Below are 24,463 nucleotides of genomic sequence, written 5' to 3'. Positions count from 1 at the left end.
CTTGTCCTCAGAAGGGATCCCAGATGGTCCCAGTGCTGATTTCCAATTCAGAATTGAGGGTGGGTATGTTGGGGAGGGACTCCCAGGTCACATGCCTGCACCCAGCCTGCAAGGGATGCTGGGAAAGTGAGTTTCCGGTGTTTTCAGCTTCGGCGCTGGAAGGTGGGACTCTCCAGTAGAAGAAGGGTCTTCAGATGCTGGGAGGCCCAAAGCATTCAAAAGTCCTTCCCTCACAGGGGCCATCACCAAGATGGCCCCGGAGTGTGACTGCGAGTCCAGTGCTGGACACACCTGGCAGGGATTACTGATCTGAAGGACCCTTCATGAGACATGGGAAAGACACCGGTCCTTAAGAGGCCTGACCCAGCTATGAGTTCCTGATACCTGGGACCGTCAGTGACCGCCCAGATTCATCAATCTAGACACTTCTAGCCCGACACGGTCTCCTTTGAATGAAAGCTCTGCCGTTAAGGATCAAATCCAGTCCGTTCAGGAGTTCTGCCCCTTCTTCCTGGGAGGCTGCACAACTTCCATGGAGCTTGCATCCCTCCCTGTGTGATCTTTGTGGCCTTTGGTCATCCATGCCTCTCCTCCTTGTACCTGCCCAGAAGCCACTATGACCTCTGGCCTCTGTTTGCCAGGGTTATGTAATCAACTCTGCAGCTGCCTAACCAGAACTGTGCGCCCCTTCGGTCTGCCAGTCTGCTCCTGGCCATACCTGCATCCGCTTTGGAGGAGTAGAAATTTCTGGGTTCTCTCCAGGTGCTGTGGTGCATGCCTGTCATCCCAGCAACTCGGGTGGCTGAGGCCAGAGGATTCCAAGTTCAAATCCAGCCTCAGCAACTTAGCAAGACCCTCAACAACTTCGAGAGACCCTGTCTCAAAACAAAAAAAGAAGAAGGACTGAGATGGGGCTCAGTGGTTGAGCGCTCCTGGGTTTAATCCCCAGTACAAAAAAAAAAAAAAAAAGAAATTATGGGTTCTCCTCCTTGTGACACTGGTGTAGAAGGAGTTGGGGGCGGTGGCTAGCTCACCTTCCATCTACTGAGGCCTCTCCGTCCCCAGGCCACACACCTGCTAAGGGAGGTGCACGTTGACCCCAGCATCCTTCAAGTGTACCCAGGGGCTTCTCTCATGCCACCTAGACCCCCTTTGGCCCACATCTGTGTGAGGGCTGTGACACTGTCCCTTCTCTCCCACCTGCAGGTCAAGCCTCGCTCTGCTTTCGGTGGGATCTTTGCTTCTGTGATGACGCAGCCTTCCCTTCTCCAGGGCTTAGGGCATCAGCTGTCTGCTCTTCAAGTTCAAAGCGAGGCTTCTGGACCGACAAAAAAGATTTCTCTTTCAAAACCCGGCTCTTGTAGGGCTATAGTCTCAGCTCTGGGTTTCAAAGCCTCTTTTGCAACTCAGAGCCAAGGATTTGACTCTTTGTTCTGGTTTTCCCTCGGAGAGCAGGAATCAGAGGGAGCCAACTTAGCATCTGAATGGAGAAGAATGGATGTAAGGAAATTGTCTCCAAAGAACAATCGTTAATACCCGCAAATGATCTCAAATGATCAGAACCTTATCTCCCTGTGGCTTCATGCTAATCCCTCAGGGGCAGGGGCGATGTGCCCATCATGGCAGACCTGGCACCAGGGTGACAGGAGCAGGGCACTTGCCCCCCAGGGATGATATTTAAAGTGCAAACAACAACTTCGTAATCAAGTAACAGTTTGATGTAATCAGTGTGTGTGTGTGTGTGTGTGTGTGTGTGTGTGTGTGTGTGTCTTGGATTTGATTCTGGGGCTCCTCTACCACACCCCCACCACCTGATTTTTTAAAATTTATTTATTTAGTTAGTTTTCGGCGGACACAACATCTTTGTTTGTATGTGGTGCTGAGGATCGAACCTGGGCTGCACGCATGCCAGGCGAGCGCGCTACCTCTTGAGCCACATCCCCAGCCCCCCACCACCTGATTTAATCATTTTTTAAAATAAAAATGAATGCCAAAACTTCAACATTTTAAACAAAAATATGGTTAGTATTACTGCTGTCTCTTCTTAACCCCACGCTTGTTGAGTAAGGGCTTCATACCATATTGATCTGGTCTTTATTTCAAACTTCAATATTTTGTTTATCATGATTTTTTTAATATTAATTTCGAATTTTTAAAAACATTGCGTGAAACCAGGCCTGGTGACACACGCATGCCTTGAATCCCCAGCCACTCTTGGGGGCCTAGGCAGGAGGGTCACAAGTTCCAGGCCAGCCTGGGCAACTTAGTGAGACCCTGTCTCAAAAAAAAAAAAAAAAAAAAAAAGGCTGGGGATGTAACTCAGAACATCCCTGGGGATGTAGCTGGTAGACCACTCTGGGTTCAATTCTTAGTACTGGAAAAAACCATAAAACAAAACACAGAAAAAAACCATCAATAACCACCCCCCATCAAAAACAAACAGACAACAACAATAAAATACTAGCAGAGAAGGTGAGCTACTCAAGTGGCTAGTTGGCTCCAGAGGAACATGTGGGAGAAAAGTCTCTATCCTTTAAAAAAAAAAAAAAACAACTTGATTTTTTAAATTTATTTTGATGTGGTGCTGAGAATGGAACCCAGGGCCTCACCCTGGGTGCAAGGCAAGCGCTCTCACGGAGCCACAGCCTCAGCCCCTTTCTATCCTTCTTTCATTCACATCTATAGGGGAAACAGCCTTCAATCAAAGAGTCCACGGTTAGTTATTTAATTATAACTGAAATACTTTGAAAACTAAATAGGCACTCAAATTTCTATACCGTGGGGATTTGACATACTCTGGAGGATCCTGGAAGGATTCTCAGAGACAGGGAGGTTTTAGCAGAAGACACTAAAGAGGATAGTGTGAGCCAAGCAGAGGGACCAACATATGCAAAGGTCCTGGGCTGGAAAGAAACCGATGAACTGAGAGGAATTATGTTGGATAGTCCAGGTGGATTCTGTAACAAACAGCCCCCAAGTCTAAACAACTAAACACATTAAACATTTATTCTGTATTCTTGTCACAGTTGAAGTGGGTTGGGTAGCTTTTATCGGAGTGATGACTCAGGGGCCCAGGTTCCTTTCCATTGTTAAAATGGCAGAAGGTAAAAGAACATGGAAGATTGCACACTGACGCTTCGGTCTCAGTTCTGCCCACTTCCACTGATTGACCCAGTGCTCGTCCCAAGGGACCACCCCCCAGGCCTGGGAAAAGTAGTTTTGCTCAGTGTTCAGAAAGGGAAGACAGAAAACAGAAGTCGGTGGCCCTCAGCAGCCCCTGCCAGAGGGCAGGGGACTAGTCTAGGGGTCCTTGGCCATCATGGTTGGAACCTGGGTCTGTATTCTTTGAGTAAACAATCCCATCTGTACTTGGCCACTGATTCAGAAGATAGTAACATAAGGGCAGCTGCCAGCGATGACGGCTTCGGGGTCTTCCTAGGAGGAAGGGACCGTCATACCTGGAATCCGGTTTGCAACCAGGGGCTCACCAGATCCCTCAGAATGATCAGGTTCCTGTCGGTAGCATGGAGGTTTGGCCTTGGGCACCAACGTGGCCTCTCCCCTTCCGCACACTCCCTTGGCCTCTGTTACTCCAGCTCTCATGTTCCCGGAGCTAGGTTTCCAGGGGAATGTGATCCCAAGCCACACGTAGGCTCGGGTTTCTGGAAGGGTGGGGGGGGGGGCGTTGGAGAAGCAGGTTGGTAATGGCTGAGCCAGCCAGGAGTTTCACATCCCACTGAAGGTCCCAGGGCTAAGTGGGCCCAAGAGTATCTGGAATTTGTAATCAGATGAACTCTGAGCCCAGATCACAGGCATAGGGTGACCTTGGACTTGGGAACCTTTTTGTTCTGTCCTCTTGGACCTACTGGGGGTTCCTAGCCTGGCCCTGCAGATTCCAGGACCCCCCACCCCCCAGGTAGGCAAACACTGAGCCCTGGGACTTGGGATGGAGCAGGGAGGGGTACGGCTCTCAGCCACCCTCGACTTCTCCAGCAACATCCAAAACTCCAAGTAGGGCACTCCCGGACATCTTTGTGCTGTTTGCAGGGCAGGGGCACTCTAGGTGGTATCTGTAATTTCTCCCAGCCGAGAAGATCACTGAGACCTCATAGAAAAAGCCCCGGTTTCGCAGTAAGATGGTCTGGGTTTGAATCACGGCTTAGCCTCCTACCAGCTGGGTGACGATCGAGTGACTTAACTTCTGAATCTGTTTCCTCATCTGTGGAGTGGGAGTGTGGGGAATACAGTACTTGCCTGGCAGAGCCGTGATGAAGGGTAAATTAGACAACCTGGAGGTGCTCAGTAAATGACAACTATCATTATCGTGTGGGAGGCAACAAGACGAGAAGGGCCCGGGTTGCACATAGGCCTCCCTAGCATGCGCGCATGCCTCTCCTGAAGCTGCAGCCCAAAGGCTCTTGTTAGGACACGTGCACTGTGCTCAAAGCCCCCTCACCCTCAATGCTGCCCTCAAGGCCTCCATGTGCCACCCCCGCTCCTCACCCCCTCCTCACTTTCCCTCTCTGACCTCATCTGCTACCACCTTCCCTCTTGCTGCAAGAGCCACCCTGAGTCCCTCCTGCCCACCGCAGTCCCCTGTGCCAGGAACACAGCCTCTCAAGACTTCTTCAGTGGCTCTTTACCTCCCCTCCCCTCTCTCATCTTGGCTTAATGCTGTCCTCCCAAAGGGCCTCCCCTGGCTACTCAGTTTTGAAGGGCAGCTCTCCCAGCCTCCTTTCTCCTCCTTGCCTTATGTCCCCCACAGCCTGATTAGCCCTGGACTGGTGGGTTTTGTTGATTATCTCCACTGGCAGGAGTATAAATCCACAAAGGCTGGGATTTTTTTGTCTGCAGTGTTCAGTTTTATAATTAATATAATCACTATATCCCCAGTGCCTAGCCTTAGAAGCAGGTGCCCAATGTTTGCTGAACAAACCTGAAAGATTTAAGGTACTGAAGTTCGGACGGATGCAGAGAAGGGGAGTGGGCCATGGCATAAAGGGACATCATGGCTTTTCTTTTTGCCAAATGAGGGAACTGGACTAGACTTCCAGGAGACCAGGAACCTGGGGAAAGGGCACTTTGTTGGGTGAGAAGCTGCCTCCATGCATTTTTCTGGGACAAGCTTCTTACAGACATTTAAATCAGCGGCCTGCGGGAAGAGCTAAGCCCCCCTCCCTGCTCTGACATTTTGTGATTGGCTCTAACAGGCTCAAGGCCTGGCTTTCTAAGGGGCCAGGCTAATATTCCCTGATTCTTATTCAAGTCTCAGCTGCCAGTGGTCCTGGCCCCAGAGCAGGAAGGAAGAATCCCAGTGGCCTTGGCAGGGTCCATGGGGAGGAGGCAGAGGTGCCTGTGGGGAATCAAAGGAGCCTTCTGTGTTACGTTGCTGTTTTCTTTCTTTTATTTAAAAGGAAAGAGATTGAAAGCGAGTATGACGAAATGTGAACAATTGTCAACGCTGGAGACCAAGCACAAGGGTGTTTATCACAGAGAGCTTTGTACCTTTTCTGTATTTCAAAAAAAATTCATTTAAAAACACAGATTTGGGGGTGGGCATGATGGTTCTCGCTCACGATTAGGAGCAGGGAGGCAGTTCCCAGGACCTGGAGGACCTACCCACTGGGTATTTTTGCCGTGAGTGGGCAGAGGGCATGGCCTGGGACCGTCTCTGGAGCTGTCAGAGACCTGCTCCTCCTCGCGCTCCCTTTGCTGGGCTTGTTTCCTGCCTTCCTGGGGAGGAGGGGAAGGCTGAGAGGCCCCGTACTGGGGGTGAAACTAATTCATTAGTGACGCCTCGGCAAGGACCGGGCGCCCGCGGTGCCAGTGTGATTCATCACGATGATTGCCCCGCTGCCAGCCTGCGTGGGCCCAGAACGCCAGCACATTTTACCTTTACCCACTGAGAAGGGCCCGGTGGGGGGTGAAGGTACAGGATCTACCAAGAGCAAGACAAAGACTTGGGAAAGAAGAGGGCTGAACCTGCATGCTCCGGGCCCAGGGACGCTATGCCAGACTGGTACCAGAAAGCAGGGGCTCATATGGGCTGCTGCCTGTGCCCAAGAGGGCTGGTTGGTGCTGGAGTGCCAGCCCCGAGCAGGTGGCGAGGGTGGGATGGCTGCGTTTCCTCCCCCACAGCGAATGTTCCCTTGCTGAAGCTGCTTGGGGGGCAGGGGTGGGGAGTACTTGTGTTCATCTCATCAGTCTGGCTGGGTTTTCCCCAACTTTCGGGTCTCCGAGGTGCCCACCTCGGAACAGAAGGGAGAGAGTTGGACCCCGGCTTAAGCAGATCTGAGAGGAACTTGAGGCCCCTCCTACTGGGGCTGAGAATCCTTGTCCATCCCAGGTCTGGGGTCTGGCTCTGCTCCTTCTTGGCCTGGGTCCCCTACCGTGGCTCTGGTACCAACTTCATCTTGGCAGCCTCTCCTAGGATGAGGGTCTACGGGGTGGAGGGGGCAGGTTCCTGGCTTAGACCAATACTTGCGTCCGCACCTCCTCACGCATCACACCTCTGTTGCTCTGCCTGTTCTTTTGTTGGTGCCTCCACACATCAATTATCAGAGCAAAAGAAGCCAACAGGAACAACAGTGTGTGCTGAACAACTTCATGTAGGTGAAGTTCAAGTACAGGCAACACTGTTCCCTGATGATAGAGGTCATAATCATGGTTGCCTGTGGGAGGTAGAAGAGGTTCCTGGGAACTCTGGGTGATGAAATGTGACTCGGATGTGTACATTTGTGCATCCAGTGGTACCCTTAGAATCTACACATTCCACTGGATGTAAAGTTGCCTCCCTTTTCTGTTTTTTCCTCTTGTCCCCCCCCCCGCCCCACGTTTTTCTTTTTGAGATGGGGGTCTAATTATCTTGCCCAGACTGGTCTTGAACTCCTGGAACCAAGCGGTTCTCCTGCCTCAACCTTCTGACTGGGTATCTAGGCATGTGCCACCCCACCCAGCTTCCATTTTCTTAAATGTTAAACATTTTAATTGCAGTGGGCAAGGAAGTGGGGTAGGTTGGAGGGCAGGGTGCTGCCCTGAGATTGTAGTTCAGTCAGTTGACACCGCCCACGGGTTCCAGAGAAGACCGGATGGAGGAGGCATGGAACTTGCTCCCACCTAGCAACCTCTCCTCACTATGTGACCTTGAGAAGGTGGCTCCCTTGGGATTAATAACACCTTCCTTGTAGTTTTGCATTGAGAATCAGAGGTTCTGTTGGGGGGGGAACATTCGTTTGAGTGACATTATTCCATTTATTGCCAGCAGTGTATGGTTAAAAGCCCAGGCTCCTGAGTCACACTACCTCACTTCAAATCCCTGCAGCTCACCAGCCGGGTGACCTTGGGAGGGTCACCAGCTCAAGTCAAACCTCTCTGAGCCTCAGTTTCTTTATCTTTGATTTTGGGGTAATAGCTGTGAAAAGGATTCAGCGCAAAGCTTTTGGCGCTGGTTCCATGATAGCCTCGCAGTAAACCGGACAGCGCCTGTCGGCCAGGACCTCGGGCAGGAGGTCTCTGGTTGGGAGGCGAGAGGCACGGTAAATGGTGGTTGGTGGGAACATGCGCAAGAAGTTTCAGACTGAGGGTGGACCTCATTGGGGGTTCTCAGAGCCGTTCACCTGTCCCATGCTTTTGATTATCGCAGATACCCACAGTTCTTGGGCATCGAACAAGGCAGGAAATAGGGGTGTGGGTACACCAGGGAGGAAGCTACTGGGCAGTGGATGTATGGGGCGAGCATCGGAGTCAAGCCGTGAGTTCCTGCAAATCCTCAGATGTGAAAAGGGACAGAAAGCAACAGCCCTCCGAGTTACTATCCTGAAGTGACCCCTCAAGGAGGCTGGTCGCACGTCGCAGGACTTGAATGGCCGGCAGTGACAGCGCTCCACAGTCCCTCCTGGAGAGCTCTTTGTTCTGAGCCCTGGGAGTCGCGCTGGCGTTTCTTGGTCCGGGGTTTCCTTCTTCAGGACCCGCGGCCCGGGAGAGCACAAAACCTGCGAACAGCTCGCCGTTGTGTCGGACGTCGGGTCTCGGCGACTGCACAGCGCTGGGCTCGCTGGAAGGGATCCTTTGGCTTGTCCCTGCTCCAGGGTGGGCGGGATTGGCTGGCAGGGGGCGGGCTCGGGCGCCGGGACCCCGCTCGGGCGGCGCCTTGGCCCCGCCCCTCCCCGCCCTCCCTCCGCTTCATTGGCAGCCACGCGCGCGTCGGGGGTTGCCAGGGCGACGGGTCGCTAAGCTGCGAGTCAGTGCGAACTCTAGCCAGTCGGCCTCTGGCAGAGGCAGCGGGGGAGGCCGGAGGGCGGGCGGCTGAGCGCAGCGCTCGGCCCCAGGCGGGCGCCTCCTCCCGGCCCGGCACGGCCCCCCTCCCGGCGCAGGGGCCGGCCGGGGCGGGGGGCCCCTAAGCCGGCGCCGTCCCGGCCCCGTCGGGGCGGCAGAGGGGCGGCCGGGGCGGGGCGATGCCGGGCAGTGGTGGTGGCAGCGGCCCCGGCCGGGGCCCGTGACCATGGGCATCGCGGAGTCTACGCCGGATGAGCTGCCGTCGGACGCCGAGGAGCAGCTGCGCAGCGGCGAGCAACAGCTGGAGTTGAGCGGGCGGCGGCTGAGGCGGCTGCCCAGCGCAGTGTGCGCGCTGAGCCGCCTGCAGAAGCTGTACGTGAGTGGCACCGGGCTGCGCGAGCTGCCCGAGGAGATCGAGGAGCTGCGCGAGCTGCGCATCCTGGCGCTCGACTTCAACAAACTCGAGCGCCTGCCCGACGGCCTGTGTCGCCTGCCGCGCCTCACGCGCCTCTACCTGGGCAGCAACCGGCTGCTGGCACTGCCCGCCGACTTCGCGCAGCTGCAGAGCCTTCGCTGTCTCTGGATCGAGGGCAACTTCCTGCGGCGTTTTCCGCGACCGCTGCTGCGCCTGGTGGCGCTGCAATCGCTGCAGATGGGCGACAACCGGCTGCGCGCGCTGCCCGCGGAGCTGCCGCGCATGACGGGCTTGCGTGGCCTCTGGCTCTACGGTAACCGCTTCGAGGAGTTCCCGCCAGCGCTGCTGCGCATGGGCCGCCTGCATATCCTCGACCTCGACCGCAACCGCCTGGGAGGCTTCCCCGACTTACACCCGTTGCGCGCGCTGCGCGTCTTCTCTTATGACCACAACCCGGTCACCGGACCCCCGCGCGTCGCGGACACGGTCTTCCTTGTGGGCGAAGGCGCCGTGGAGCGCATGGCGGAGCGCGATGAGCCTACGCCGCGGCCGCTCCCCAGGCGCCCGGCACGGGCCTTTGAGGATGAGGAGGAAGAAGACCTGCTCATAGGCGGCGCTGGCTCCCGGGTCCTGGCGCACCCGGGGGGCAACCTCCGTGCTCTGGAAGGCCCTCCAGGACTGGGCACCTGAACCCCTGCGCTGGGTGGTGGGCTTCCGTCACTCTGGAAGGACGGCCTTCGGAAGACTATGGCTTCCTGGGTCTGTAGGAAGGGTGGGAACCTACTTGGGGGCAGTGAAGAAGCCTCTTTGGGCTGGCTGTTGGGCACAGGCAGGCCTGGGGGCCATCTTCAGACACTCCTGGGAATAAGAAGACTGCCCCCTCGTGGATCTGGGGAGTCTTCAGACCAAGAAGTTGGGCTCTGTCTCCTCCCCGATAGAGCCATTGACAACAAAACAGGTGCCCGTTTCCTCCTGGAACCAGGGTCACCACTGTCCACGCACGAATCATATCAGTCACTGAATCTGAATGCCCAGGGTACCCACCACCCTCCTCCTGGGGTTTGGATCTCCTAGGCCCACCTTTTCTGGTGCCAGAGCTGCTACCTCTGGGGTGAACTGTGTAGGGTAGAACTGCCCTTGGGGGGAGGTGCTGCCCAGGTCAGGGCCTGGGAGCCCTGGCCTGTGCCCAAGATAGAAGTAGGAGACAGATTGAGGCCTAAGGCCACAGCTGCCCCCACCTCTCACCAGGGCTCCTCATACCTAGCTCCTTCCTCAGGCGCCCTAATATTTGTATGGGGCCAAGAAGGCAGGGCTTCCTCTGCCACCCTTCATTCTAGTCTCTTCTCCCAGCATGTACCTGGACTCTTGCTGGGCAGAGAGAGCTCTCCCTCCCTTTCCCACAGCTTTGAGCCTTCAGCTGTCAAGATTGAAAAGAAGCCACTGTGCCTCCAGGGCCTCCTGCACTGAAGAGAGGGGCTCTGTGCCTGGGAGGCTGCTCCAGGCCTCTCCTGCTGCCTGCACTCTCCATTCCCTTAAATGGGCACAGCCAGTGTGGCTGGCACAGCATGGGGCACGGGATGGGCACTGTGTGCCTCCACTCCGTCACCAGGGACAGCCTCAAGGGGGTGAGGAGAGGGGCCTTGCTCTGCAATTCCCAGGGCCAGGTCTTTCCCATCCAAGCAATAACAGGAGGAGGGGGCCAGGGCCAAGGACACTCAGGGACACTGTCAGGGGCAGTGGCCCCACATGTTAGTGTTTTCTTTAGGAAGAAAAAAAAACTGGCTGTATACATAAATTATATTTCTTGGAGAAAGAATGTGCATTTCCCACATGCCTGTTTATTTATAAGCCCTGGGAGCACCAGGTCCCACTGCCCCCATCCACGTGCCCCAGCTGTGTGTCAGGCCGACCCTGGCAAAAAGTCGTGTCCTGCCTGTCTGGGGAACAAATGCTCAGAAATGTCTTGAGCCATTCAAGGCTGGTTTCCCGTCATCTTGGGGTGACTTACTTCCTTCTCGGCTCGGCTTGGCTCGCCCCCTCTTTCAGTTCAGCTCTTGGATTTTCTGAAGCTTAATTTCCAGTTTCCTGGTTCTTGGGTGTTTTCCCACCAGCAGGGCTGACCTTTCTGTATTCTCTCAGCCGTGCTCCCCCCTCCTGCTCTGAGACTACACGTCTCCATCGCATCCTCCATTTACCTCTTCCTCTGTCTCCTCCATAGTCTTTTTTTTTTTTTTTTTGCTCAGTTTCGGCATTTCTCTCTCCCCTCATTGTTCAGGGGGAAAATATTTAAAGAAAGGAAGAAAATTAAAATCTCAAACCTAGAGGCCCATCTCCCATGAGATGATCCTGCAGGCCTCCATCACCATGGCAACAGGGGCTGATGTCATATGGGGCTAAAAGGTCAGGCCCTGCAGGGCTGGCACACTGAGCTGGGCCCTGGTTAAGGAGGAGTCTGGGCCTGGATCTGGAACAGTCAGCTTGCAAGCGAGAGTGACGGCCATGCCGGGACAGAGAGAGGTGGAGAGGTGGGCAAGATCGCAGGAAGAGGGTCTGGGGCTTGGCTGCAGACCCTGGGAACATTCTGGGGTACGGGAGGGTGGGGATCACTCAGGTGGGGTAGGAGCTGCAGCTGACCAGGGACTGTCCTCTTGACCTGTAACTTGTGTCACACAGGGGAAATTCCAGTCCTAGTTTTGCTATGACTAAGTGACCTGACTGAAGTCGTGGCCTGGCTGGGCCTCTGTTTCTCCATCAGTATACAAGGAGCTGGGTTTATTTAGAGACGAGGCTACAGAACAATACCCCAAACATCCTGGTGTCCATCTACCTTCTTTTCGTGGAGAATTAGCCAAGTTTCCTTCCTCTGTTTCCCTGTACTTCCTCCCTGCTGAGTCCCCACCCTCTAGGTCACAGCAAAGACCCTTCGATGTCCCAGGGGGTATCACAGGCACACAGAGCCCTCCCTTTTCGCGTGGCACCCTTCTCCATGGCTGTTTGCCGGCCACATGGGGGCTGCCCGGCTGTTTCTCCCCAGAGCCAGGAGAGTTGTCAGGGCCTGGTGTGCTGTTCACTTGCTCCCCACAACAGGAGCCAGTTCCTTCTGGAAAGTGAGTCTGGTTAAAGCAGGTGCTGATGCCTGGTTTGAGAAAACTATTGAGGGTCTCCATTTCCACAGAAAATGAGGGAGACCAGGGAATTGAGGGAGCCATTGCAGGGTGCATCTGGGCATCCCACCTCCCCCTGGTACGGAGAGAGCACTGTAGAAGGAGTCTAGCACCCCTCACCCCACAACTTCCTTTGACATCCACGTTGCTCTCTGGGAAGCAGAGAAAATAGAGAGGTGAAGGGCTAGCTGCGTCTGTGGTTCCCCACATTGTCCTGGGGCAGTCAGAGATGGTGGGGAGCAGGGCATGAAAGCCCCAAAGAGTTGCGTTTATGCAAGGGATGCAGGTGAGAGGCCAAGGGCATTTGGTGGTCAGAGCAGGAAGGAAGGCTGTGGGAACTGAGATGAGAAAAGAGCAGGGGAGGTGGCGGCCACAGGGCCAGAAGGGTAAGTGACTTGCCCATCAACAGATGTGTGGACTCCCAACCCAGTGCTCACTCCACACACTGCTCTGCCCTTGGTTGGCATCAGGTCTTTGAGTGGAATGGATGAGAATTCCAGGCCGTCGCCACCCTCCCCACCCCTGCCACTGTGCCCAAGCCTTCAGACAAGCAGGCCTCCTGGCCAGCAGAACACTGCGGAGATGAGGGGCAGGGAGGATCGTTTCCCTGCTTCCCCCACCCCCAGGGGCTTGGGATAGGGAGACAAACAGGTACCTGGGAGCCAGGGGTCCTGCCTCTAATGCTACCAGCAGGCTTTTTCAACCATTTGTTCCAAAGCTTCCTCAAGACACCCGGGCACTGTTGTTCTGAAGACAGGACATTTATTAGCACACCCAGGCGTGCCACATAGAACAAGTGTTCAGACAGGGATCTCTGCCCAGGGGGCGCACAATCTAAACAAGACACAACACACACGCACATAGGCACATACATGCACGCACACATATGCGGGGACAGAGACGTGGGGAGTGCAGTGTCTTCACGAGAAACGTGTTCAGGGGAGCCACGGGTCGCGGTCCTTCTGGCTGCCTTTGTGGGGGAGGGGGAGGAGAGTAGGACACGGCCTTCCAGGGAGCACTGTGGACTAGGAGGGTCTTGCAGGAGAAAGACAACACTAGAGAGCAGCGGTTCCAGGCACAGGGAGGGGTGGGCGGGAGGCTCAGAGCAGGCGGATGAAGACAGATCGGATGAAGTGAAAGGGGTACTTGCACATGTAACCAAAGAAGTGGAAGGACGGACAGACAGTCCAGGGAAGAGGCCCTGAGCCACCGTTGGGGCTGAGCCGACTCCCACGGGGCTGTTCTCTGAGAGCCCCAGTAGAAGCTCCTTCCCCAAGGAAGTGCCCCTGAGGCTACTTACCTGACCCCAGGGCTCCCTCCAATCTCTGAAACAGAGATCTGAAGCCAAAGGAAAAAACTTTTTTTTTTTTTCTTTCTTTGTGGTGCTGGAGGTGGAGCCCAGGGCCTCCTGTGCTAGGCAATCTCTCTACACCCGAGCTACATCCCAGCCCACAACCAGCTTGGAAAAGGAACATTAAAACCAGGTTGTAGGAAATGGAGGGGGCAGAAAGGGAGAAGGTGGGCAGCTTTGGTGGAGGAACTTCAGGGCAGCTCAGGAAGGCCGCTGCCAGCCCCAGGAGCTGGGGAGCAGGAAGTGTGTGGCCCCCTTTAATCCAGAGTCGGGCAGGGGCCAGCAGGTGGACACGTGACCAGAGGTGCCAGCATTCCTTTTGTCCTATGTCTGAAACAGATGCAATGCCTCCCTTCTGAAGTCCCCTGAGAACTAGCAGGCCTGCTGCCCCTGGGCGGTGTAGGGAGGCTGGGATTATTGCTTCTGAACTCCCAGAGCAAAGGGAGGAAATGGTTGCGCAGGGCCACGCAGGCTGGCGTGAGACAGGACCACCCTTCCCAGGCTCCTCGGCTGGGGCTTGCCGTGGGCTCTCTCGAGTCGGAGAGATTTTTCTAATCCTAAATAATTAAACTAGAGAAAATGGTAGAGAGAGGCCACAGGTCTAGCCAACAGACCCAGAGCTCTCCCGTCCTTTAACCCTGCAGGAATCAGGAAGGGGACACTGGACCGGAATCCACCGCAGCTTCTTAGGTGGTAGTGGAAGGTGAAGGGTCCCGCTTTGGTTTTCTGACCTACTTGGAGGATAGCAAGCCTCCCTTGGGTACTGAGGGAGGGGATGTCCAGTGGGGTGGGTAATCAAGGGGCACCCCTGAGGCCTATAGGAGACTCCTCTCCCAATAAGTCTCCCTCCTGATATGGGAGATGGAGCTGCCTTTGCTTCTGAGGCAGCTGGTGGGGTCATAGTCTGGATCTGAAGATGAGCGGGCAGCTCAGGAAGGGCCAGGTCACCAGTGAAGTCCCAGAGGTGACAAGCTGAGAAGGAGAGACTCAGCCCCAGGCTCCCCATCCCCTCACCCAGCTGCTTCTCCCTGGGGAGGGAACAGGCTGGGACCCACAGAGGAAAGAGCCAAGGCCCTGCTTTTTCACGATCCTTTATTAATCAGAACAGGCCTTGCCACAAAAAGCAGGGCCGGTTCCCACAAAAATATGATTTTGCAAAGAGGAAATCTTGCTGGCTTAGAGGGTGCGTGTGGTGGAAAAATTTTGTATGTTTTTTTTTCTTCTCCAGTTTTTTCTTCATTTCTCTTTGCTGCAAATTTTTTTTTTTTTTTGTGGAAGTGGGTTTTTGTTTTATTTTTTTATAAAACACTTGCGCTCAAGGACTCAAACACAATACAAACAGCGGCCACCCATCTCCACCCCCTGGGGCCCCAGCTGGGCTGGGCATCCCCCCTTGGCTTTTTTGTGGCTGTATTCCTTGGTCCCTGGCCTGGCCTCTGGTGCCTGAAGGCAGGTGTGGGGGTCCCGGGGCAGGTAGAATTTGTACAGCAGTTACAGTGGGAGAGATGGTCACAAGAAAGGAACAAGGTAACAACTACGTCTAGGGTGCCCACAAAGGTGGTATAGATGACACTGAGGGGCGCTGGAACACAGTGAAGAGACAGTCGGCCCTGGAGGCCTCGCTGTCCCTGGAGGCTCTGTGGGGGAAGGGCAGGTGGGCCTTGCTCTCAGCCTGCGGTAATAATACTTTGCTCCGGGGTAGCACCTTCAGAGTCCTCCTGCTTCGACCCCCAGATCAGGTGACGGCCTCACAACCTCCCCATGAGGTAGGTGAAGTATTATTACCATCATTTTACAGATAGGGAAACTGAGGCCCAGGGAGTGTGGGTGACTTGCCCAGGATCCTGGGACGGCGGCAGGGCTCTGGTGCCCTCCCCCGCCCTCAAGTTCCCCCATTCCTTGCTCTCTGATCGCCCTAGACTGTCCTGTCTCCACCCCAGATCACCTGCGGCCTCTCGTGCCAGCCCACCTGGCCCTCAGACCACCATTTGCAGACCCTCGCCGGCTTCCGGGAGCGAGCCCCAGCGGCCCCGGGGGTGGCGGTGGCGGTGGGGTGTTGGGGAACCCAGGCGGGGGCATCTGCGTGCCGCCTGGGGTCCAACTGAGAGCGGACTCCTCCGGGGAAGCTCTCTGCATGTGATTGGCTAAGAGTTCCGTGGGCGGGGCTCGGGCAGGGGATGCCGTGGCTTCACCGTCTCGGTGTGAACCCGGGGCCCTGGGTGGGGCTCGCTGCCTCGCCACTGGCCACTCGGGGGTGGTGCGTTGGAAACCCGGCGGATCCGAGGGAGGGGCGGAGATTTGCTAGGTCCCTCGGCCTCCTACTTCCACACAGCCTCCAGGGACCCTGCTGGGGACTGCTCCCCAAAACCGACCTGTTGGGGCAGACCCCATTTAAAGCAAAGCTAGACTAGAGGAACATTTGGATTTACAAGGAATGTGGGCGACTATTTGCTTTACATTATTAGCATTCTTCACTCTATAAAACGGTTCACCTACTAAGTATGATAGTCCTCCGGATCCCAGGGGCAGGGACGGGGTGGTGGTGGTGGTGGGGGGCACATTTTGACATGGGCAAAAGGTGGCCTGACTATGGCGTAGAAGGAACGCTCAAGGGGAAGCCCGCGGAAGGAAAGTGGCTTCCGAACGTCTACGCTTTCACTGTGCTCTAGATGTGGGGACCCTGTGCGAACTCTCCCTGGGGTGCCAGGCGCATCCTGGGTAGAACTGTCGTGCAAGACCGTGACCACAGACGTGGTGTTCTGGCGCCACCTGGCGGTGTGTCCTGCGAATGTCCGGCCCAGGCACGTGGAACCCCAGGATTTGAAACTGTCACCAGCTGGGTCTTGTATCAATACAGGGCCAGCGAAGGGATGAGAGGGCTTAAGCAGGGATCATTGTGAAATCTGCTGTCTCCAAGGAGAAGCCGGGTCTAGTCTCAGCCATAGCTGGGGAGGAGAAACCACAGCTTCTTTGTGTGGGGAAGCCTCAGAATTCTGGACCGGTCCCTGCTTATTTGCCTGCGGCGGTGGGAGGGCCAGAAGGAGCTCTTCTGGAGGCCCAGGGAGGGGTGGGGAAGGTGAGGAGACAGGTGATGGAAGATCAGAAACGACTCAGAGGACGGGGAAGGAAAGGGAAGGTGTCCGCGCACCAGGGGGGTTGAGGGTCGGGGAGTGAGGAGGGGGCCGGGTCTGCACAGGCAGGGAGGGAGGAGGAAGGGCGGGGAAGCTGAGAGCGTGGAGCGAGGTTCCAATTTGGCTGGAATCCGAGACCTGGAAGGAGGGGGGAGTCTGGGTAAAGGTGCTGGGGAAGAGCTAGTGGGGGATTGGGACCCCTGAGCAAGAGGGGAGCAGGTGCATCCTGGCGAAATGCTGTGCACACAAGAGGTGCCTAAAAGTTGTGAAAGGATGTCCAAGAGATGAAGTCACTGGAGGATTCTGAGCAGAGGAGGTCCCTGAGGGGACAGGGTGAGGAGAGGGGGATGGCAAACAGGCAGCTGCCCGTCTGCCCCTCTCCCCTCCTCCACTGGCCCTGACCCCCAGCCCAGACCTCTCCGGACCTCCAGCCCCAGCCTGCCTTCACGAAAGCTTGCTTTCCCACAGTCTTAGCACTGCTGGCCCCAGGGGGACAGGGAGCAAGCGCCCCCACCTTTCTCTCTCTCTCACACACACAGACACACACACACACAGTGGACACAACACAAGTACACAGGGCCCGGGCTCCAGGACCCAGGAGCGGGCTACACACTACCCTTGGCATTCAGGGCCCAGGCGGCACCTGAGACTGCCCTGGGGCTGGGCCTGTCTTGGCTGAGCCAGGGCCAAACGCCCCGGCTCCAGTCTCTCGGGCCCGCAACCGCGGCTGTAGGAGGGGCGGCTTCTCTCCACTCCAGGCACTGCCTTAAAGAAAACGGGGGGCCATGCCCACCTGGCGGGCCTCTGGAGGGATCTGCCCGTCTGCCCGGCTGGCTTTCGAGCTCTCCCCCACTTCTTTAGTATCAGCGAGTCAGGAGGGAAAGGGGCAAAGCAGGAAAATGGCTCCCAGAGCTCCACCCTGAGCTGGACCGGTGCAGGGTGGGGCTGGTGCTTCCTAGAGTGGGGCCCCATTGAGTCCCGGGACCCCTCCCTGGCTGAGCCCTCAGAGTCCTCCCCTCACCCGTGGCGGCACAGGGGCAGGCCAGGCATTGTGCATAAAGTGGGTGAGGGCATGATGGGGACCTGGGCCTTTGCCCCCTGGGCCTCCCGTGGCCCCTCTCAGGCTTTGAGCTGGTGCCACTGGGCCACAGGCTGCCGGGGACGGGCAATCATGTCCTTCCAGTGCTTCACCTCCCCTGGCCCACTCTTCCAGGACAGGTAGATCTGGGGAGAAAGGGAGGAAGATGCATTAGGCCCGTCTCAGGCTCTAACTCCTGCCCCCACCAGCGGGGACACCCCAGGCCATAGTGCCAACCAACCCCACAGAAGATGTCCTTGGTGGGGCTCCACCTCAGGAGCCCGGGCCTGCCTGGCCCTTTGAAATCAGCCTGTGGCCTATTTTGCAGGGGAGGGGGCGAAGGCGGCAGTGGAGGCCGTCTGTGTCCATGGCCTTCCCTGGCCTCCTGTGGGACACTGCCTAGCTCACCAGGACTGCAGGCGCTCCCACCTCCTGGGGACCTACACGCCAGGCACTGAGCTCGGGCTCTGTATCCCTAGAGCACCGCATCCTTATAGCTGGGAGCAAGGCACAATGATATTCCCAGCCTCACAGTCACAGGGTTTAAAGTGGTGCAGAGGGGTTTCAATGCAGGTCTTGGGGCCTAGACTCCCAGCCCCATCCTGCCCAGCCGCTGTGTTAGGGCCTTCACATCTTGTGGGGCTGTGTGTGGGGATCCCCAGAACCCCCCAGGGCAGACCCAGCTGACCACAGCCTGGAGAGTGCACATTCAGAGTGCGGGGGAAAAGGAGTGGGTGCTATAGGACACCTGGTCAGCACCCCTCAAGGGTGTCAAGATCCCAGACAAGAAAGGAAGACTGAGAAACTCTCAGAGGAGACCAGGGACATGACAACTCAGTGCCATGTGACACCCCGAACTAGATCCCAGAACAGAGAGAGGATATTGATGGAAAAACTGGTAAAACACAAAGTCTGAATTCTAGTTCCTCGTAAGATCCTCAGGCTGTGAGGAGTGTAGTATCTTCATGTGACAGACTGACAATGGGGAGTAGGGGCGAGGGGGACATGGGAACTATCAGTACCACCTCTGCTACTTTTCTAAAAGTCTAAAACTATTCAAATAAAAAGTATTTTAAGTGTTGGGGGTGGGGGAAGAGCAGGGCATGGTGAGGTATGCCTGTAAAGCCAGCGACTTGGGAGGCTGAGGCAGGAGGATCAAAAGTTTGAGGCCAACTTGGGCAACTCAGCCCTCCCTGAGTGTTGATGGCGGCTGCCTTGTACAGAGTTTGCGATGGTGAGTGTCGCGGCTCTGTGGGCATGTGGTGCACAGTAAACCCTCTCAGTGGTGGGTTCTGTGTCTGTAGCCGGCTGGCTGTTCACTCCCAGAGGGTCACAGAGCTTGGGGGCCACACAGGGAAAGGCCCTCATTTGCCACCTCCGTCCGGCATGGTGCCCACAGCCTTGAGCTCTGCTGTACCGATAAGAGGGCAGCTTCCTGGCTTCCGAGGGCTGAGCAGGGGCTGGAACTCGGAGGGTTGCCTAAACTCCCCAGGCCAGAGCCAGAACAGATCCGGGGCTGGGGACACAGCTCAGCTGGTAGAGGGCTTGCCTGGCATGCACCAGACCCTGGGGTCAGTCCCCAGCACCACCACATACACACAAAAGAACAGCTCTGCCTCTGCCTGGGTTCAGTAACAGAAAGAAGGCCCGTTGCAAAAGGACCTGCCATTGGTATCTCAGGAACACCCAGTTCCCAAAGGTGAAGCTTCAGAAGATCCTAGAAACAGATATAGGTTACACGTCCCTTGGCCTGGGCTGGGCCTGGGAGGCTGTTGGAATACGGGTGGCACTGTCCTGTGACAAGTTGGCTGGTCACGCTCCCTGGGCCAGACCTGTGGCAGGCAGGGCCAGCTCGCCTCTGTGAGGCCAGACGCCTCCCTGGCCTCCAGGAGCACATCTGTGCTCTCCATCCCTAGCTGAGGGTGACCCCCAGCTCAGCCCCCTTCCCTGCCCCTTCTGAGCTGACTTCTGGGCCCACCCTGTCAACCCCGAGCCACATACACACACAAGGACATCCTTCCGTGTTTCCCCCAACAAGGCCATGGCCCCGACCATTGTTTCACCCTCGCTCACGCTTCCTGTCCTTGTCACTGGCTCCCCACCCCGTCAGCTCCTGGACAAAACGCACAAGGCCTGAGTAGGGGGTGCCTCTTCAAAGACGACTTTTACCCTGGCAGCAGCTACAGGCATGCTCCAAGTACTGTGCTAAGCCCTGGCCTGGGCATCTCACTCAGTTCCCCCGTGCACTGTGTGGTTAGGAGAATTAAACGAGAGGAGAAAACGCGGCTCAGAGAGGTGCCGCCTGCTCGCGGTGGAGCTGGAGGGCTGGGGGAAGGTCTGCCTGCACCAGGCCCTGGGTTTGATCCCCAGCAAAACCCGAACAAGTGGTGGGGCCGGGCACTGGGCTCAGGCAGGCTGGCTTCTGAGCCCACCCTGTCCACACTGAGCCACATACAAACACAAGGACAGACATTTCAAAGTAGAAAAGTGGACGGGTTTATGCCACAGAATCACCTCCTAGAAAAACTCAAGGCCAGGAACGAATGTGTGGATTAGCAGGCGGGAGGAGAAGGTCACCTTCAATAGGGAGGACCTGTACCTATCTTGGGCAATTCTTCTCTCACCCTGGAAAGTCCTGTAGCCCCATCTTATAGATAAGAACCCTGAAGCTCAGAGAGGGCAAGTGGTTTGCCCAAGGTCACCCAGCTGTGAGTGGGCAGATCAGGTGGGACCTGAGGTTAGGTCTTTGGAGTCTGAGGGTAGCTCTCGAAACTGCCCCACACGGCTTGTCCTCTGAAGATGGCCCCTCAGAGCAGTCGGGGGCCTGAGGAGCCTCGTTTCCCTGCCACTCCCTTCTTTCCCCCCCTCCCAGGGGTCTGACTGAGCTGAGCGAGCCCCAGGAAGATGCCTCATTTTTCCCTGAGGTGGGAAGGACTGACCCACCCTGGTGTCCAGCCTGCTGGGGGCCTACCTTGCCTATGACGTCGTTGCGGCTGAGCTTGTCCTTGTCCATGACGGTGATGACGATGGTCGTCTCCCTCAGCTTCTCCGTGGGGATGTCGAAGGCGAAGGACTCATTGAAGATGGGGTTCAGGTTCCTCTTCATCGTCACCGTCTTCTTCTTCTCCACCCGCTTGTCTTTGTACATCAGCCACACCTTCACGTAGGGGTCTGGGGAAGGGACGGGAGGGTTAGGGGGACAGGGTGCGGGGACCCCTAGGACCCTCTCCTCCTGCCGTGTGTGGAAGCCAAGGCGGGCGGGGGGCGGCTGTGTGCTTCCCCCTCAGGGCCAGGCCAGGCCCACGACAGGATCCGGGGGAATCAGCAGACCATCGGGAGAATCAGAGGGGACCTTGGCTGTCAGCCACCCAGAGCCACCTGCTGACATCCACGAGGAAACCCAGCCCCAGAGGGGCCAGGTGCAGCCCGAGCTCAGAGACGAGCAGCATCAGGATTTGAACCCAGGCCTCCCCAATAGAACAAGAGTCCTGTTCTTCCCAGATCCATAAAGGACAGGGTCCGAGGTGTTGCTGTCCCTGAGGATCATCCAAAGGGGGTAGAGGAGTTGGGACCGGAATGGAGGTGTGGGGGTCAGGGAGGGGGGCCGGCGGCGTCCCGAGTCAGAGCCTCCCCTGGCCCGCCCGCCTCCTGCCTCCAGGAGCCCCGGCACCTGATGTGCCCCCGATGTCCATGGCTTTGAGGTTCCGGGCTTTGATGATGTTCACGATGATGGAGTTGGCAGAGGGGTTGTAGCAGAGAGACAGGAGCAGCTCCCCTCGGCTCCCCTGGGAGGACAGGTGAGGGGTGAGGCTGGGCCACGGGGAGGGAGGGGCACGGGCCTCCCCTCCCCCGGCCTCAGGGCCCCTCTGGCCTGACCTGGCACCCACCCCTCTGTCTGCCATTGTTGTCACACCACGTCCCCTCCTCTGGCAGGTCTCTACCCGCCTGCCCCCAGGCTCCCCACGTCCTGAACAGAGCCCCAGTTCTTCCCCACAGCTCAGCGAGTCACCGAGGGCTGAGGGACAGTGCTCGGACCATGATGGGACGGCAGCTCCTTGGGGACCGCCCGCCTGCACCCCTCTCCACGCCCGGCTGGCGGACTAGGGTGGACCTGCCAGCCCTGACCAGGCAGCCCCCTCCAGCCAGAGGCCCACGGGGGAGGCCTTACACTCCCATCGCTGCATGGCTTCAGATCCTTCCAGAAGGTCTGCATCTGGGTCAGGTCCACCTTGTTGAGGGGGATGGACACCTCCCCGATGGGGTCGTTACGGCTGAAACGGTCGTAGTCCAGGACTTGGAGGTAGAGGACCCTCTGTACCACCTTCTCGTAGGGAAAACCTGAGGGACAGACGTGAGGTGAAGGGGGGACAGCAGGCCATACAGGCAGGGCCCAGGAAGGGAGGCAGGAAGGAAGGCTCCAGGGAGGGGAGACTTGTGTCCTCCTGCTGCCATGACACAGAGGACAGCAGGCAACACCTGGGCGCAGTCAGGGCTTTCCGAAGTGCTAGTAAGATCTGCCACCGGCCATGTGAACCCCTCAATGGTTCCTCTTTGTTGGAGTGTCTTGCCCATTTTACAGACGAGGAAACTGAGGCTCCGATGGCTTGAATTACCTGTCCAAAGTCCCGTGGCTTACAAACAGCAGGAGTGGGGCATCCATTCAGTTACCATGTGTCCGTCCCAGTGATGGGCGTCTCTGAGCTACCACTGCCATCATCCTGAGGCAAGTCTGGGCAAGTGGCTCTGTCTGAGGCAGACCAGGCTGCCAGCAAGTCCCCTGGGGGACCGAGGTTGGGGGTGGAGAAGCAGGAATGGACTGGTGCCCCGGGACACTCCTTCCCCTTCCAAGGTGGCCTGTCCTTCCGTTCTTCCTGAGCAGATCCTGCAGCCCTCCAATCCTGCAGCCCTCCCTTCCTCCGCGCCACCTCCCCTGTCCAGCCACCTCTTGCCTAGACAGCCGCAAGAGTCTCCAGATCGCTCCCCCCACGTCCACGCTTCCTCCGGGTCCATTCTCAACGCAGTGGCCGGAGTGATCTTTTAAAAATAGCAGCACATCACAGCACTCTCCTGCTCGGAGCCTTTCAATGGTTGCCGTTGCACTTAGAATAAAAGCTGGGCACCCTACCTTGGCTTCGAGTCCTGCCACAACTTGGCAGCTCCTGCTCGTCTCCTGACCACTCAACAATGACAGGCTGCAGCCTCCTTCCTGCTCCTCTTCCTGCCTGGCCCCCACCGCACCCGCTGGCTTACTCCCATCCTTCAGGCCTTAGCTCTGTCCTGACTTCGCGGCTGGGTGGGACGCCCCAGTGCGCTCTCCTTTCCGCCAGCTGTGAGAGGTTTAGTCTTCTGACTCGCGCTTTCGCTAGGCTGGGATTCCCAGAAAGGCATCCCTGTGATCGCCCACCAGACCCTGGCATCTAACACCATTTCTGGCACATAGTAGGCACTTGTTAAGAGGATAAATAATTGAGCAGATGAATAAGTGCCAGGGGAATAAATGGTCTGCCGGAGCAGCAGGAAGGTGCTGGGGTACACAGAGGAGCTGAGGTGCAGGAGGTGGGCGGGAGGGGAAGGGCAGGAGGAGCCACAGGAAGACGGGAGCCAGGAGTCCCCCCGGGAGGCTTAGAGGTGGCGCTGGCCTTGTGGGTGGAAGGGCACAGGCCACCCTGGACGCCTGGGGGGCTGAGATCCTGAATGAGGGGTGAGCAGGAAGGATAAGGAGCCAGAGGACAAGGCTCAGAGTCTTTACTCTTGTCCTAGGTTGGGGAGGGGGAAGGAAGGGGTCAGTCCCCAGCCTGACTGGTGGAGAAGCTGCAGGGAAGAGCTCTGGAGGGTTCCAGCACCTTCTCCCAGAAACAGCAGAGGCACAAAGAGGAGCAGGGACAGGAAATCCTCTGAAATCATACAGGGTGCCTGTCCTCCTGTTAAGGGGGACTGGGTCTTGCTCATCTTGGAGGGCCTAAGGGATCTTGCCCAGGTGACCCTCGGCATCTATTCAGGTGAATGCATGTGGACAAGTGTTCTGGGGACGCTGGCAGCGCCTGAGTCCGCTCTCTTCAACACCAGAGGAGGCGGGCTCTTCTCGGGCACACTCCTGCTCATTCTCCAGGACCCACCTTGAACGGCCCCTCTTTGGGGAAATTGGCACCACCAAGGGAAGCCCGTCCCGGGTTCCTGCAGCGGCTGACGTGCTGGGTGTGGCCAAGGCTCAGCCCCTCTGTGTCCTCCATTAGAGCAGTAACGTCTCGAGGGCCACAACAGGCCTCATCCTTTTCTGAGCTCCCAGTTCCCAGTTCATGATTGACGCTGGGTGCGTTTGTGGAAGGGATATGGGGGGGGCATGGCTCTCTCCATCATCCTCGCCCTATCAGCTGGTCACATATCCCTCCAGATGGCCAAACCTCTGGCTAGTTGTACCATCTCAACTGGACCCTGTGCTGAACAGGGAGGAAGGGACCTGCCAACACCTGAGCTCACCCTCCCTGACTTCGTGGGTGCACTGAGAGCCATCTTGCAGATCTGGAGGGGGCCAAAAGTCCTGGTCACCCATTGGGGAAGAGTCCCTGCAGGTTCTGGAAATCAGGGGACCGGACAGTGGGAGCCATAGGGGTTTATTCTCACGGGTTGAACCAGGCTCCTGGGAGAATTATGGCCTCTCTAAGGGGGGTCCCTGGGGTAGAAACTGCTCCTGAGCATGCAGCCGGCCTGGTGGCATTGATGCCACCAGGTTTCAGGAGAGAGGAAGGACTTTTGCCTCAGTGGCCTCCTGGAGCCAGAGGACAAGGCTCAGAGCCTTTACTCTTGTCCTAGGTTGGGAACGGGGAAGGAAGGGGTCAGAGACCAGCAACAGAATGTGTTTAACAAACGGCCGTCAGCATTTTCTGGGAGCAGGGCCCCGTTCTGAGTAATTTGTTTAATACTCGCCCTTATTATCTCTTTTACAAATGAGGAGACCAGGTACAGAGTGTTTAGGAAATTACCCAGGGCACACAGCTAGTAAGTGGAAGAGCTGGGATCCAAACCCAGACAGTCCAGGCCAGGCCTGTGCTC

At 57.0% G+C, this 24,463-nt stretch overlaps 2 protein-coding genes across 12 annotated transcripts in view; one reads left to right on the top strand and one right to left on the bottom strand.

Annotated features, from left to right (window-relative positions):
• The first annotated feature begins 8,253 nt into the window (after nt 1–8,253).
• On the top strand, nt 8,254–10,505 carry Lrrc10b (leucine rich repeat containing 10B). The gene has a single exon (XM_005331633.4). The coding sequence runs from the start codon at nt 8,501–8,503 to the stop codon at nt 9,377–9,379; it is 879 nt and encodes a 292-aa protein (XP_005331690.2). The 5' UTR covers nt 8,254–8,500; the 3' UTR covers nt 9,380–10,505.
• A 3,774-nt stretch (nt 10,506–14,279) lies between these two features.
• Syt7 (synaptotagmin 7) overlaps nt 14,280–24,463 on the bottom strand; it is a 59,629-nt gene continuing 49,445 nt past the window's right edge. For all 11 annotated transcript variants that reach the window (XM_078045902.1, XM_078045904.1, XM_078045903.1 and 8 more), the window contains 4 exons: nt 21,582–21,751; nt 21,084–21,198; nt 20,385–20,584; nt 14,280–17,559 (listed from right to left, as the gene is read on the bottom strand). In XM_078045902.1, the coding sequence (XP_077902028.1) occupies nt 17,455–17,559; nt 20,385–20,584; nt 21,084–21,198; nt 21,582–21,751 (590 nt within the window). In that variant the 3' untranslated portion in view covers nt 14,280–17,454. The remainder of the gene's footprint in view (nt 17,560–20,384; nt 20,585–21,083; nt 21,199–21,581; nt 21,752–24,463) is intronic.

This window comes from Ictidomys tridecemlineatus, chromosome 4 (genome assembly GCF_052094955.1).
Source record: "Ictidomys tridecemlineatus isolate mIctTri1 chromosome 4, mIctTri1.hap1, whole genome shotgun sequence".
NCBI lineage: Eukaryota > Metazoa > Chordata > Mammalia > Rodentia > Sciuridae > Ictidomys > Ictidomys tridecemlineatus.
This window is presented reverse-complemented; position numbering and strand designations above follow the sequence as displayed.

Coding starts and splice junctions, on each gene's coding strand:
- Lrrc10b (XM_005331633.4), top strand. CDS start 8,501: ATGGGCATCGCGGAGTCTACGCCGGATGAGCTGCCGTCGGACGCCGAG.